Below are 15,810 nucleotides of genomic sequence, written 5' to 3'. Positions count from 1 at the left end.
AATCTATAAACTGCTTTTGAAAAGACTGGGCTGACAAGATGGAAATTGGAAAATGATTTCATTTCAGAGCTAACGTTGGGGATATTTTGTTGCACAGTCAATTTTCTAATTCGAAATTGATGCACACTTCAATGTCGTATAAGACCCGTTAACGCTACGCAGCTTCGTATAAAAATATATGATTTCATAATCGAGCTTATCGGTTCTATACGTGTCAAGCTGCAAATCACTTGAAAACAAAAGGTCTAATCGGATAAATGGTTCATGTGATAGTAAGTTATTCGGAACATAACTTTTGTGGTAAAAAAAATCGGATTTAAACTCCTGTGATGAAGTCTATTATGATTTATACAAAAAACTCAAGCTCTCGTCTTTCCTCCGTTAGTAGACTAAACAAGAGGGTCACATGTGAAACTAAGATGATCATTTCATGTTAGTAGTGTGCCCATAACTAAAACCCTCATTCCTGACGTTCCCAGTTCTGAAACACGGAGAAGAATGCATGGCAAGATAGCAGGAATGAGTCGCGGGGATGGAACCAGATGGGGGGACAGTATCACTCCACCAAAGGGGGTTGGGATAATGGTGTCAATCCTTGGGAAGGAGGCTGTCAGGATGTTGCCTATATGACAGGTAGTGGATGGGCTGATCAGAAAAAGAATTTGGGTCCTGTGAAAATTGGGAGTATGTTCTTAGTCAAAACAGCAAAACTCTAGAAGATAAGAGAATGGAAATATCGTGGAGGAGATGAATGGGGTCGAAAACAGTGGTAGAGCGACAAAAAGAAAAATATTTGGATCTTGCAGCACTAACATTTTCAAAATCCATTTTTATTTCTGACGATGATTGCGATTACGATTTCACCGTTTCACACTGATTTCTAATGATGATTGTGATTGCGATTGCGATTTCGATCTTTAGAATCGACACTGTAATTTCATCACCCAGCTGGAGAAGGGAGGGAGACCAACTATGGAAGGGCTGAAACGATCATCTTAGCCTCACACGTGATCCTCACATGTAAGCTACTAACAGAGGAAAAACGAAAGTTTGAGTTTTGGTCATAAGTCCTAATAGACTTCACCATAAAGGCTTAAATCTGAATTTTTTTTTACCACATAGGCTACGTTTCGAATACCTCATCACCATAACGACCATTTATCCAATTTGGCCAAAATAAAAATATTTTAATAATTCTTGCCTAGTTTTAGATGGAAAAAACTTGCCAAGAGAACTTTTATTCCCAAAATGATGCATGAGCATCATAGCGCAATTCAGAGTCAAAAACCAAAATCACAAACATCTTTTAATAACTAAAATTTAAAAACGATTCATAAAATAACACAAATGAAACAAGTTCTATTTTGTACATTAGAGAAGGAACATATATCCGAAGGGAGCAAAATACTAGGGGGAAAAAAATACAATGACGTCATGACCGGAACCAAGGCGGCATGACCAGAGAGTAGGCACAGAAAATGAATAACAACGGCCAGAGAGTATCTGTCGGCCATACGTAAGTGCTCCTGAGGTTTTTGTTACTCATCACTACTTGCTCTTCTTTGTGCTGCAAGGAGGGCATTTGTACTGCGGAATGGATTCTGCCTTGGCTGGTGTTATCTTGACACACTTCCCATGGTACCACCTCTCACAGATGTCGCAGCCGATCCAAAACTCATTAGCACTGTAATTTCCTCCACAGCTTCCACATAGGGTTTCGCTATGCTCATCTTCATCCTCCGCATAGCTTGCATCGTGTACCTTATTGTTGGTCCTTATTTGTCCGTCAATCGATCTCTGCAAACACACAAGTGGGTCATAAGCCCATATTTTGCACAAAGGGAAAGCGGATCCACATATCTTTCGGCAGCCAATAGTTTCCAAGAGAGAGAGAGTGTTTCACCTTTGAGTTCCTGGATTTGCTTCCAATATCCCCACTGGGCTTGTCTTTTACAGGCTTCCTTCCAGTTACGACTTCAAAGATCGTAGGCATATCATTAGTCAAGCTAAACAGACGCTTCCTGTTCCAGGATCGATGGCCCAGCAAACCACAATTTAGTTTCATGATAATTTCAACATGTTGGTAAGGTAAAGAAAACAATTTGCATTAATATAAAATGGTGGAACCAAACAGAACTACACTATTCCAAGTGCCTGAGCGATCAATATCCACTGAATCACGGAGCTAGAGGCCGGGGCAGGAAATAATATAGGAGGGAAGTGAGAATGAAAGTTCTGAACTGGCTGTATGCGGATGCAGAATCAACAGCTTCACTTACATTTAATTGTCCAAGCATACAAGTATTCACAACTCTTTTGCAATAACAAAGACTTTACTTTCTACCATTCTGGTGATATACATTGCAATTGGTTGTGCTCTTTTTCGGTCTCAGACAATTGTTTATGTAAATATCAGAAACCTGTGCACCTAGAACTAACATCCAAGGAATGTTTAGCAATCTCAACAATTCAAATAATAGAGATAGAGGTCTTTTTTAGTCAAAGAAACAATTGTGAGTTCATCCCAGATAAATCAACGTGAATTCTTAAGATATTAAAGAAAATCTTGCAACATAAATAATGTCCAAGAAAACGCAGAATCTTTTAACTTGTAAAGAAATTCAAAAGTATTTAGGACACCATGCATATATATATTGCAGTTCCTGTACCATATTTGATCTAAATTCTAATAACTGAAAAGCACAACCTCATTTAAGGACCACAAAACAGAATGTGCATATGTAATACACGCATATGCATAACAACTGAAAAGCTGTCCGATATGTTTCAAGCAAAATAGGCAACCAACATATCTTTTGTAGAGTAACGAACGCTACTAGTTCCATAATAATTGGAAGAGGCATATTAAAAGGGGAAAAGTAACAATAACACAACAACAGAGAAATCCGCCAAGAGCTGGTTATTGCTAGGGTTTTCAAATAATCAACATTGACAAATGTTACAATATCACACCCCCTAAGTTTGTCACCATCCATTACAAGTTTCAGCCATCAGTTGTCATAACCAGATCTTGGGCCAATACTAATCTTCCGTGCAACCAGACAATAAGAGTTGATGAAATAGAAAGGAAAGAATTTTGGAAAGCGCACAAGAACATAGAAACCTTATGGTAATATCCAGAATCAAATAGTACTGTTACTTCCGCAGGTCGCAGAGCAAACAATCAAACATGAATATATTCAACATTTGAATATAAGAAAAATATCAACCGTCAACTCTAGGACAAGAATAAACAAACCTCTCATTCCGATTAAGTCGAGCACCAAAGTAGAAGGCCACAGAGAGCAACCAAGAATCGCTATGTACTGCAATCAATGACAGCCAATCTTTACGGTTCATCCCATCTCTTGCGAAATTGATGCCCAGTGCAGGCTCAGGAAGCTCCGGGGGAACTTCCTCCGCCGGCAGAGTCACCTCCCACGACTCATCCGGGTGTCCATACAAGCACAAATTCTCCTTCTCTGAAAGACATATAAGTAAAGACCGTCCGTAACGAAAAAAATCCGAAATCAAACAGAAGTAATCCTCTACTCCAATTAAATTAAACAACCACTATAATACGAATAGTAGAATCAAAAAGCGAAAATCGAGCAACAATGCACTTTGTTAGGTTACCTACAAAAAGCAGAAATCGAAACAAAACCAAGGCACTAAATCATGCTTGTTGCAACATTCCTCCCTAGTCAAAACCTATAACGACTATTATCCTCACTCGGAAAGTAAATTTGACACAAATTAATCACCAATATGATAATTAACAGATAAATAAACATACTTATGCTCAAGCGGTCAAGCCTGTATTTTCAGTCAACTTTCTCGGCAACCAAACAGAAAACTAACAACAAGAAAGAAAATCGAAACAAGAAAATACCTGGATCGCAAAGCGAATAGAACTCGTCCACATCTGGAAGTGCAAAAGGAAGCAAAAGCGTCAACGAACATCACGATACAAGCAATGCAGTATATGTATGAAACCGAAATGTAGAGAGAGAAAGAGAGAGGGAGAGAGAACCGTAGGTGAGGGCTCGAATGACGGCGGAGCGCCGGGCGCTGTAGTCCTTGAAGATCTCTTCGACGGTGCGAGGGCTCGACGATGGCATTTTTCCCAATTTGTTTGTAATTTGATATATATTTTTGTAGAAACAGTAGGGACGGATTAGATAAAGGGGGAGACCCGGGATTTCAATTGGGCTTGGGCTTCAGATATTGGTAGTGGGTTTCTCATAATGGGCCAGCCCAATAATATAACCCGAATTTGTAACGCATTTATTGACCACCGTGTTGACCAACTTTGACCTCGTCAAGAAAGGTGGTTCAAATGGTAGCGCTCTTGTTTTTATTAGTAAAGATTAGTGCTCGAAATTGAGGCATCTTCTAATATTGAGAAGGAAAGTACGATTAGACTAAAAGTTATTTGGTTGAATCTGAATACTTATTTTCATATGTTAACACGTTGGGTAGAAAACGTCCCAAGTTAGAATCTTGAACTATAATTCTAGTTTTTAGTCTCGATTTTCAATCCTCGAATGATCTTTTGTGTTTGGGCAATGGATTCGTTGAGATCTAGGTCATTTTCCCCTTTTAACTAATGCCAAAATGGTCGGGAATCCAAAATGAAAGCACATCTCTCTCCAAATGTCAAAAAACTTCCCAAGTTCGAATCTTGAGGGGAAATTTATAAAACTAACTCGTATTTTAACTTTTCGTTTTATTTTTTCAAAATTTAGAAATATAGCCACTCAAGACCTCAAAGCTCGAGACTTTTGAGACCATCGAGCAATGCTTCTTGTTTTGGCAGGGTTCATCCTTTCTCTGGTTTTGGCAATTGGCACACATAGAAGACACAAAATTACACACACTTGCTACACATTATATATGATGATCGAACAAAAGCCCACCAAAACCATATGGGATTACGAGACTTGCAAGACTGGCCAATAATAACAGCAGCAAAAGGCTAAACATGGCTTACAACAAAGCTACATATGCTACCTTCCTTGTACATCTACTTACAAATTTCCAATACTAAACCTTTCTTGGCAGTCATTTTAGTACAATGCTAGGGAGAAGATAAGTTTGTGGTGCTCGACGTTCCAACCAAATCCCCTCGCAAGTTTTAAGTTTTACGGTAGTGACTGTGTTCGAGTTATGTCGCTTCTTAACTTCTGCAAATGCCCTGCTGAGTACTTGCTCCACCCAATCTTCCACCACCCGAGACCTGTTTGACAAATATAGAGCTGCAAGTAGTAGTTCCACGACTTCTGGATCGATTTCTAGCAGGCACTCTGAGTCGACAACCTTGCGGAAGCTATTCTTGATTTCCTTTGATATTTTCTCAGCAAGTGCGTCAAAATCAACGGGCTTGAATACCACTGTTTCGCCCACCTGATCAAGGAAGTCGTGCAACCAGGACTTGGAGTTTTCAGATGGCCAGTCGTTTTCAGAGCTCCCATCGTCTCTGTTTTCCACTGCATTTTCTTCAGATGGAAGGTTGAGATCCAGATACCTAGTTGACGTCTTGTTCGCCCGTTTGGGCATCTCTGAGACTTCATGCTGCTCTAGAGGTTCATTGACACCGACCAGTTTCCTTTTATTTAGAAAATGTTGATTCGTGGATGCCTTCCAGTTTTTGCTTTTGCTGCTGTCTTCAGAGGCACATTCAATAGTAATCTGCACAGGCTGCTCTATCGCTTGTAAGATTCTTTCCTCGGAATAGTGGGAGGGTCCCTTTGTGGAAGTAAGAATATTGCATCCCTTTGAGAATGTCGAAGTTGTGACAAATATCGCATTATTGGTGCTTACTTGTCTTCCATGGGAATCGGAAAATTTACCAGTCAATAAGGCCTGGGACAAACCATTTTGAGTCACCACATCAGCCTTGTCTACGTTTTCTAAGAAGACAATGGACAAGGGTTTCTTGCACAATTCTCCGGCAACATAATCAAGAACTGTCTTACCTCTAAACCTGATGTCATAACCATTCACCACTGAACAATCAAGATTTGTGTCTGAAGGGATCATTCTATCCTGAGAATTTAGATCCGCACAGATCAATTGTTCCTGGTTTCCGTATAATACCTCAGCAAGGGCAATGGCAATTTTCTTTTTACCATACCTATCAGGTCCTGTAAAATTGAACCATGCATCCCTTCTGTTACTTGCTCCACAGAATTTTTCACTTCTAGATCGGCAGTTAGCTATCCTTTGGCTAATTACACTTACAGCATCAGTTTGCCAGCCAACCCTTTCAAAGAGAGCTCTAAAAAGCATCTTGACATCACTTGGATCAAACTGCCCATGGTTGTCAGGATTCGAGCAAGATGATGATCGAGTATAATAGAGATTCCCGTTGACTAAATCAATATTAGAGGAAAAGCAACCCGAGATGTCCTGTTGAAGTGCTTGATTCAGATCTGGAGGTTTATTCGGTGTATTACTAGCAGGAGAAGAGCATATTCCTAACCCTAAATCTGTGGTGACGGAAGTGATTGATGTGGCAGATGTTCCATCAACCACACTAGAGTTGGACATGCAGGGTGACCTGAGGCCAGCCGACTCAAGATCTTCATCTTTTGAAGTTTTTTCCCAGACTTCGGAAGAGAAACTGTCATTCTTAGCCTTTGGAGGAAGGCTTGATTGTGTTTGCACATCTGCGGCCATGCATGAATCTGCATTCTTGCACTCAATTTTACGTGAAGATATATTGATGGTGTTGTCGTGATTGCACCTCTTGTCTTCAGGAGACTGAAATCCTACTATAGTTGGAAAGAAGTTTGCTTCCGGCAGGGGACGAGAGTCGTGAAGATGTTGGCATTTATCATCCCATTTCTTTTGCAATCCTGAAACTTTGGCACTCAATAACACACCATCGTCTTTGGTCTGCACTGAAGAGATACAAACTAGTTTTCAAAAGAATAACGTAAAAACCCTGTAGTTTGAAGTAATGATTTCACTGTTAACTAGAAAAACAAAGCCCAAGATACCAGATATTGTCCTACTGCATAAAGAGGAGGTATTATCGAACATACGGCTGTGCCTACTTTTAGCCAAAATAAAAATCTTAATGGGAATAATTCTCTATCAGTTAATGGACACCATGGGGGAAAGGCTTAAAATTCAAAAAGAATAAAACTTTACCGAATGCGTAATGCAAGTAGGAGTTCAGTTCGCATCATACATTCCCAATCCAGAGGTTTGGCACATTGCACAATTTAGACAATTAAAATCAGAATCAAATATGTATTGATCGTGATACACACCTTCATATCCAATCCCTTGTTTGTGCCAAGAGGAGCCATCTGCAACCAAGAAGGCAAACTAGCTGGGGGCTGACCTGCCACTGAAGCCATAATACCTCCCATCGGAACAGAATACGCTTCTTGCTCACTTTTTTCATTGCACTGATGATTGCGGGGAAAACATTGATACGAGCTACTTATTGGGAGCTTTAGGTCAGAAGGTGCTGAAAAGAATCCACCAAATGGAACAAACGACTCCATCAACCTGTAAGTAAATCATGACCAGGAAACTGTGAGATTCAACAGACATCATACAGTCAGGATTTAATCTGAAAATACGAGTTCTATACACTTTTGGCATGCAGGATGCACTTTTAAACTTCTTCCCCAGTCTATTAACGATTTAGACTGGGGAAGAAGTTGGATGCGATGAAGAAGGCCATACGATTGTAGCCAAGAGAAAAGGACTTGGCCCCTAGAGACTTTAAACTTTTCCGAAGACCGTAAACTATAGGGAAATTATACATAGATAAAAACGTTTTAGAAACCTTCAATAAAAATTAGAACTTTTTCGCTGCACGGGAACTTAATTAGCAATAAAATACATCTTAGTGTCCCTCTCGTGCACCTTTATTGTCTGTTTAGTGTCCGATCAGTGAAAAGGTTATGCTTTTCATCGAAGATTGTCAAAAATTCTTGTATAAATAGACATAAGGTCGCAACGTATAACTTGATCTTTACAAATCTTCAATTAGTGAAAGAAAAAAATTATAACAGAAAGAAGTACAACTCTCACATCAGATTAGCAAAGAAATAAATTGTGGGACTAAATTGTATGGGAAACTACATCCAGAGCATCTAAAGCAAAGGAAACACAAATTTTATAATTCAGAAGCAAACAAAACATAAAAGGCTTCCACATCCACATGTGTCACCAAACTTAAAACTGATTAAATTTGTATACCGCTTGCACCTAAGTTTGAATCTTTTCTCAAAAATTTTGAATAAAATGAACATAAAAATATGGATTAGGAGGCAATAACTCACCTGGACCTGGGATATGATTCAGCCATGGAAGCACCTCTGAGAGAAGTGATGGGCAGAAGCTGCAAGTCCCAGTCTTTTTCCACAGATGGAAACCTCTCCACGAACTTTAAGTAACTTCCATAGCTAGCCGTTGCACCAATCAACCAAATTTTCCCGCGCTGAAGCTCCAGCAGCCTTGTCAATTCGGTTACCACGTGACTCACTGAGTCAGCCACCGCGTTCTCAGCCACAAACGCTTTCAGGTCCCCAATGTTCAGAACAATCCCAGGCCCCAAACTCTGCTCTGCGACCCGACCCACCTCTCCGAACCTCAAATTCACCGACCCTTCATCGCTATCTGCGGTGATAAACTTTGAGACATCGTTTTCCGCTGAAATTACAGACAACCCAGACAGGTCCGCCGGCAAAACGCCGCCGTCTCTTTTCTCCAGAGCCTCCACGAAGCTCTTGAGTGCGTCGTGAGCGAATATGCCCACAAGCAGAGGATTCCGCCCTCTGTTTCTCCCGAGAACCTCTCCTATTCTCCTCGAATTCTCGTCCCCGTCAGTTAAAACGGTTCGGGTCGGGCGACCGGGGTCCGCGTACTCGGCTAAGTTGCAGAGAAACAGAGGATGGTGGCCTCTGGAGCGCGGGTATCTGAGAATCTGAGGAAAAGGGCGTAAAATTGCAAACTTTATTTCCGAGCTCCGAAACCCCGCTTCAGCGAAGACCCGACTGACGACAGGGTCGTCGAGAATCGACAGAATCAGGTGCTGGAGCTCCACTTTAATGGTGGAGATCGAGGACTGCTGCGAGAGCTGGTGGTATAGGTGGTAATTTTCGGGCTGCCTCCGCTGGTTGGCTTGGGACCGTTTGATGGCGGCCATGAGCGAGTTCGAAACGGGCGGGTCGTCGGCGAGTTGGGTCGAGGAGACCCTGTCGAGCGAGACGCTGAGGCAGAGCTCCAGAGCCTTGAATTGCAGTCGGGGCGAGTAGGCGGAGTTTCGGGCGCGCGCGCAGGCGTCGCGTAGCGCGGAGGACGGGATGGAGAGTAGAGCGGATATGGCGTGCAGCGACGTCGTTTGGCCGTGGCCTCTTCGGCGCGCAACCGCCACGGCCTCGTCCAAAGCGTTTGCTGCCTCCGGCGTTAGGCATTGCCTGGCTACAGTAACCGGCGTAGGCATCGCCGCAGAGCATACAAATTTCACAAATTAAAAAACAAAACTTTTGCTACGAATTCTTTATTCTCCTAAATCCTCGATTTTATTTATGAACAAAATAATAGATTAAAGAAAATAGATAGCTCTATTTTTTTAATGATTTTTTGATAAATTTGTAGTGAATTTTGGGCATAATATTTGTAAGCTTGTTCAGTAGAGTGTCTTGTGTGGCAAGAGTTTCTAATTATTTATTGGTGTTCTTGAGGGTGGAGGTGTGGGCCCACATGAGGATGGAGGGACCCACAAGAGAAAGGCAAAATTAACCAGGTGAGTTGTGACTGGTCAGCATAGATTCTATTCACCACTCATAGGTGTCTGTTGGTGATGTGCCTTTTTGCAATAAAAACGAGAGACCGTCAATTACGTAATGAGACAAATAATCGGTGGTCTCTTGTTACGTAATTAATGGTCTCTCGTTTTTATCATAGTTGAGTTGAATATCGAGAGTTTTCACTTATTTTCTTCTCTTGCCTCTAACATAATTTGTTAATTCAAGCTTGTCTATCTTATTTTTCTCCCGTTACTTCATTTTTTAAACCTAATTTCGCAATCGTTCAATGTAAGATTATTGCATTGTGTTTGTTTTTGATGAAACCTAATGGACGTTTACTCGTATTCTATTCGAATAAACATTTATTTGGCATCCTTCGTAAGGAAATGCGAGAAGGGTCAAGGTCGGCAAATGATTACAAGGATATAGTGTTGTTGCAACTTTTAAATTTTGTTTAAATTAAAGAAGAATATGAATTAATCATGAATAAAACTTATCTCGTCCCAACTTATTATCTTATGCTTTTAACTTTGAAAATTTTGAAAGTTGACATCTAAAAGCTATACATAGGTTGAAGATATTAAATTTAAGGGGTCTTTTGATATGGGTCCAAAGTAACTAAAAATTGGACCTATTTCAAAAGTCAAAAGTCATTAAAAATTGGATCTATTTCAAAAGTAAGCCTATAAAATTGGACTTATTTCAAATTTTTCCTAAATTTAATTTACTCTTAGAAATCAAACGAGACTTGAAATTTAAATAAGAGTGTATAAATTAAAATTGTGACAGATGATTCATCCGATAACTATTATAAACTCATATCTCAACGACGGTTACAATTACCAAGAGCACGTAAACGGAAAACCCTAACAAAATCCTCCTTGTGCATAATCAGTATAATGGCAATCATGATTCATCAATTCATCATCATCATCATGTTCGAAGGAGTGAAAGCATGAAAGCAACTGTGGAAAGAAAGATGCTTGTGTCCACTTTGTTAATTTTGTGTGAGTGGGCCACAAACTGACAGTCAACGTCACTGTCTGTTGACGTGTCGAGCATGGTGGTGGTGCTATGAGTTGACTCACTGACTCGATTCAACGTGACAATTTTACTGGTTGTATAATTACCATATGGATTGACATCCTCTTCGAATCACTATCATGCAAATTTAATTGATCATAACCGTTGGTACAATTTCAATGCAAATTTTTTTACGGGAAAATTAAAGAAAATTGTTTGAAAATTTTGACTTTTAACGAAAATGACAAAATAAAAATAAAATAAATAATACTAGAATTAACTTGTTAGTATAAAAATGTGATTTTTCATTAAAATGAACAATACCATAAACATTTCATTAAAACTCCCTTTTTCTATATTTAGTTTCACGTAAAACAAAGTGGTCTTCCCCCTCTCTTTCTTTCCGCTGCTATCTCGTCTTCCCCTTCCTCTCTTCCCATGTCTGCAAATACTTGCTCTTGCTATTGAATAAAGCCTCCATATTCTCAAATTTTTGCTTGAACCAAAGAACTAAATTGCAAACCAAAAACTCAAAGAACAAACTGCAAGGATTATCATTGAAGGCCCAGAAATAAGAATCACCATAGACTCGCTCGAGAGAATGGAGGTTTGCTGCTCGTCGGTGATCTTATCGACGATTATCCAAATCTCTGATAAGAAAAGGAAGAGAAACCAGTGGAGGGGTAAAGGAGGCAACCTAATTTGACGTGTACATCCAATTTAACAAAAAAAAAATTTCAGTGGTTAAATTCATACCAACGGATATGATAAAATGAACTTTAACGAAAAATTTTGAGTATTGTTTATTTTAACGAAAAATCATATTTCTACACTAAAAAATTAATCATGATATTATTCACTTTATCGTTAAAACTCGAAATTTCCAAATAATTTTCATTAGTTTTTCTGCAAGATTCGCACGTGACTGATCATGAAAGAATCTCAGTCCACAGTGTATGATATGATATGTGCATTTATTCCATCTCGTATAATTATATTCCCATTAATACGAGGAATAATTATTAATTAATGTTTAGATATTTCTTCTTCGTCTTGGCATTGTTTTAGATACGTAGATGCTTAAATTAGAGGGAATAAGATATGATGAAGCCATCTAGTACGATCGTAATCATGGGTCGGTTTTAAATTCCAAAAGCTAGCTAGCAAATTGCTTAGTTCATGGAAATATATGAATGGCTTTTAACCATTCGGCATAAAAGACACCGCAAATTTAGAGATATATTTTTATTTGATCATATTGAGTGTCACTAAATTGAATAGTCATTGATTTTTATTTTTAAGAAATTGAGATTTTATTTCGTAAACCATGCTTATTGTTTTTCTTTGTGCCATAGATATTAACGAGTCGTATACGAGCTTGTAATTGTCATCAACGCTTAGAACAAATAGCTTTAAGGATTGAAAAGGCATGAAATAGGCAACAAAGTTCATGTACTTCCAATTTGGACTTCGATGTCCGCTTTCAGGCCATGACATGCCATTAAAAAAAAAAAAAAACGTAACGAACAACACCCAGTGTTTTGCTCTGGTATATTAAAGATTTTTCAGTTCATAGCTGGATGTATTTCGTTTCGTTTGACTTCTCAACTATCATGCTGCGTAAACAAATTTACATTTTCAGTAAAAATGCTTCCTTACCCGGGTGTCAGTGTGTCACTGCCTATCTCTGTCGTCGTGTCGTGAGAGGGACGGAGAAAGAGGGTCGGTTCAATATGTAGAGGTAGAAAAGTGATTGGGGGTGAAAGTGAAACCCTACAAGTCTGCAACCACCACCGCACATATGCATGTCATTCATCATTATCACCTCAAATCCTATACATAAAAAGATCTTTTATTCCTTTCCTTTTGGTTTCGGTGCAGAAGATTTGATCTCGTAGTAGCTAACTAAGCTTCTCTCTTATCCGAATTCTTCAAAGTATTCACACACATCTGAGGGGAAGAGGAGACTAGCAGAAAGATTTACATTAAGCAAGTTTACACTAACCATGACGTCTCAATCTCTTATCGTGTCATTGAGTTGTTAAATCAAATCAATCACGTGACGGTAAACTCGTATAATGTAAATTAGTCTCGGTAAACTATAGAAGGAAGTGATTAATTAAGTAGGTGTTTGATTTGATGGGTTTTTGTTGGGACTTTCTCTGTTGATGCTTTTGCCAACCCTTTTCAGTTGCTTTTTCCCGTACACCAAAAACCAAAGTCTTCTCAGTTTGACCTTTCCAAACCACCTTCCTCCCCCTTCAAACAGATACTCGACCAGAACCGTAGAAGCAGTTTTTGATTGAGCAATCTTTTACCGCGGATTGTCTTATCTAGTAATCATATGGTAAATCCAAGTTTTACTACTTAATAAGGATACCGAGTTTGAATCTTCTCTTGTTCCTAACTATGCTATTTGGTTTTTCTTTTTCTTCATGAGTCAGGATTATAAGCTGATTTGGTTTTTCTAATTTCTGTTCTGGTATGATATACACACGTTTAGTTATTTGTGGTTTCTGGTCGTTTTTTATATTTAAATTAAAATTTTAAAAGATTAAAGAACATAAATAAAAATAAGGGTTTGCAAAACGAACATGCACAAATCATTTCCTATAAAATTAATAAAAATTTAATTGTACGTATGCCATCTAAGAAAAGTAATGTTATTCATACCATGTTTTTGTATCACATTTTTATACCACCTTAGGTAGTATTTAATGTGAACAGTCACATCATTTGAATTAATCAGATTTTTAAATTTAGTTCATTATTTAATAAATTAATAATTAAGAAAAACTAATTAATTAAATGATGATTGTGGTATACGAGGAATCTTTCTTCTTCATTTCCTTAGGTTTTCCAAATTTTTCAAATGATGTGACTATTCACATCAGATGCCACATAATATGGTATAGAAATGTAATATAAAAACATAATATGAATAACATTCATCTTCTAAGAATGGTGACTGTGATGTCATTTTCGACCACAAAAGTGAATAAAAGTTGGTGTCATTTTCGCATATATAATGTTGCTCTCTCAGCGGCCAAAGCGTCGACATACATTCCTAGTCCCACCCACCCAAGTTGCAGCTAAAATCCTAAAATTCATTTCCATTTATTTCTTTGTATTTTTGGAGTGATGGTCCTGATGGAGATATGGGAAAGGGAGAATCTGGCCTTGGAAGATCTCCTGCCTTTAGAAATCTCCCTCAACTTTTTTTTGTTTTTGTTTTTTTTTTTTTTTTGGTAAAAAGCTGAAACACTGCATATTTCAACTTCATGCTTTCACCCTTTAACTTGCAACTACGCGTAGAAGTCTTCTGGGAATCAATTTTGCAGAAAAATATTCGAATAATTTATTTGCTCACGCTCTGTACACTATATTCGAGAATACCACTTCGACATGCATATGTTACGTAGTGTTACTACTGTACGTTACTATTATATGTAACAAAATCTATAAACCCTAGTTATACCTTAAATTTATTTGTATTACAGTATACTTGCCTTCTTGTATTCGTGATCATTGTCTCTATGAATATGGTGCGGATCAACATAAATTATAATTAACTTTCTTCATTCACAAGATACACGTCCAGTTATTTTTCTTATAAATTAATGTTTTGAGGAAATATTAAGATTAATTGTGAGTGAGCATGTGATTGGTTTTTGACAATCAATACATGCACCTTGTATGTTTACAATGGTTAGAAACTAATCATGCGCATGTGGACAACTAATCTTACGAAGAGTCCTCATGTATTTCAGTAAAATGTAAATCATTCTGACCTTTCCCTAACTTTCTATCATGAGACGATCCCGAATAAGAAGTCAAAATTATTAACAGTGTGTTTCTTAGATTGAATGATGGTCTCGTTGTATAAAGTGACACTCAGACCTCATTCAGTGGTAGATGTTGCTTGTGTGTTTCGGTGGAGTACTAGTAACGCAAGCTCTCTTTTTACTTTTTGCTTCTAATTGAAAGAAGTTCATATTAGATGGAAACCCTAGTTGTACCATGCGTGATGCCCCCGTGGACTAGCATTTGAAATTTGATTCTATTCCTATTTCAAGGGGACCATCAACGCAATAAGAAATTTATGTGGATTGAAAATACTATGTGAACCAAAGACCTACATGTGTTTTAATTAGAATACGACTATAAGTAAACACCTAGAAAGACCTACAAATGTTTTAATTCCTAGTTTGAAACTAGCTTTTGGGTGGTGCTGTGCTGTCGCTATATTATAACATTTGAGATGTTTTATTCAACATTACTCTCACTTTTGAAGTTGAAAAATCTTCGTGGCCTCATTGCATATCATATGATCGTATTCGAATAAGCTTTTTACGCATAGAAAATGACTGATGGGATTTGACTTCATTTCTTTATGGGAAAAGGATCATCGCCATATTTTTTTTTAGGATCGTATAGATCTTGTGATCGTGATTGTTCATTGTATATCGTACGGTTAAAAATCATTTCAAAATTTAAAATTTAAAATTAAATATAAATAGTACTTAACAAAAACTGATTATACAATATACGATGAACGATCACGATCACAAGATCTCCAAGATCCCCAGAAAAATTATTCGGCGAAGATCCTTTTCCTTCTTTATGGGCCATAATTTCCATTTGCGTTTCCATGAAGACCTTTTCATCTCAATTCTCTCACACACTTTCTACTGTAATTTTTAATTATATTCCCTGGTGGATTTTCTCCATCAAGTTATGATTAGACTGGGGCCATTGTGCCATTAGTCATTTCTCTCGAATTGTTTGAGGATTAGAAAAGTAAAATCGTCATTAACTTATACATAAAAAATAGATAAGTAAGGTTTTAATTTGTATATTTGATTATAACTGTGTGCTAAGATATGATTAGCAAGTGGAAACGTACTTATCATTTATCAGAGAGAACATATTCTTACACTATCTACAATATTTTCTGGGTGGATTAAATGTGTAGGAACAGAATCCAAGTTACTATTCTCTTCGCTTGACA

General features: G+C 38.1%; 2 protein-coding genes across 2 annotated transcripts; both read right to left on the bottom strand.

Annotated features, from left to right (window-relative positions):
* Positions 1 to 1,293: 1,293 nt before the first annotated feature.
* Positions 1,294 to 4,170, bottom strand: LOC103432834 (PHD finger protein ALFIN-LIKE 2). The gene is made up of 5 exons (XM_008371041.4): positions 4,034 to 4,170; positions 3,893 to 3,925; positions 3,260 to 3,482; positions 1,904 to 2,021; positions 1,294 to 1,797 (listed from the first exon to the last, which is right to left on the bottom strand). Exons 1-5 carry the CDS (start codon positions 4,119 to 4,121, stop codon positions 1,549 to 1,551), a joined length of 711 nt encoding a protein of 236 aa, XP_008369263.1. The 5' UTR covers positions 4,122 to 4,170; the 3' UTR covers positions 1,294 to 1,548.
* Positions 4,171 to 4,861: 691 nt separating this feature from the next.
* LOC103432833 (protein SMAX1-LIKE 8-like) lies at positions 4,862 to 9,680 on the bottom strand. The gene is made up of 3 exons (XM_008371040.4): positions 8,307 to 9,680; positions 7,281 to 7,524; positions 4,862 to 6,900 (listed from the first exon to the last, which is right to left on the bottom strand). Exons 1-3 carry the CDS (start codon positions 9,467 to 9,469, stop codon positions 5,065 to 5,067), a joined length of 3,243 nt encoding a protein of 1,080 aa, XP_008369262.1. The 5' UTR covers positions 9,470 to 9,680; the 3' UTR covers positions 4,862 to 5,064.
* Positions 9,681 to 15,810: the final 6,130 nt, after the last annotated feature.

This window comes from Malus domestica, chromosome 07 (assembly GCF_042453785.1).
Source record: "Malus domestica chromosome 07, GDT2T_hap1".
Taxonomy (NCBI): Eukaryota; Viridiplantae; Streptophyta; class Magnoliopsida; order Rosales; family Rosaceae; genus Malus; species Malus domestica.
This window is presented reverse-complemented; position numbering and strand designations above follow the sequence as displayed.

Bases quoted from the DNA above. Each gene is read 5' to 3' on its own strand.
- LOC103432834 (XM_008371041.4), bottom strand. From the start codon at position 4,121: ATGCCATCGTCGAGCCCTCGCACCGTCGAAGAGATCTTCAAGGACTAC. The intron at 3,926-4,033 runs GTTCTCTCTCCC...TTGCACTTCCAG, and splicing joins CATTCGAGCCCTCACCTACG to ATGTGGACGAGTTCTATTCG. The intron at 2,022-3,259 runs GTTTGTTTATTC...ATCCTGGAACAG, and splicing joins CGACTTAATCGGAATGAGAG to GAAGCGTCTGTTTAGCTTGA.
- LOC103432833 (XM_008371040.4), bottom strand. From the start codon at position 9,469: ATGCCTACGCCGGTTACTGTAGCCAGGCAATGCCTAACGCCGGAGGCA. The intron at 7,525-8,306 runs GTGAGTTATTGC...ATTTACTTACAG, and splicing joins GAATCATATCCCAGGTCCAG to GTTGATGGAGTCGTTTGTTC. The intron at 6,901-7,280 runs GTGTGTATCACG...TCTTCAGTGCAG, and splicing joins ACAAGGGATTGGATATGAAG to ACCAAAGACGATGGTGTGTT.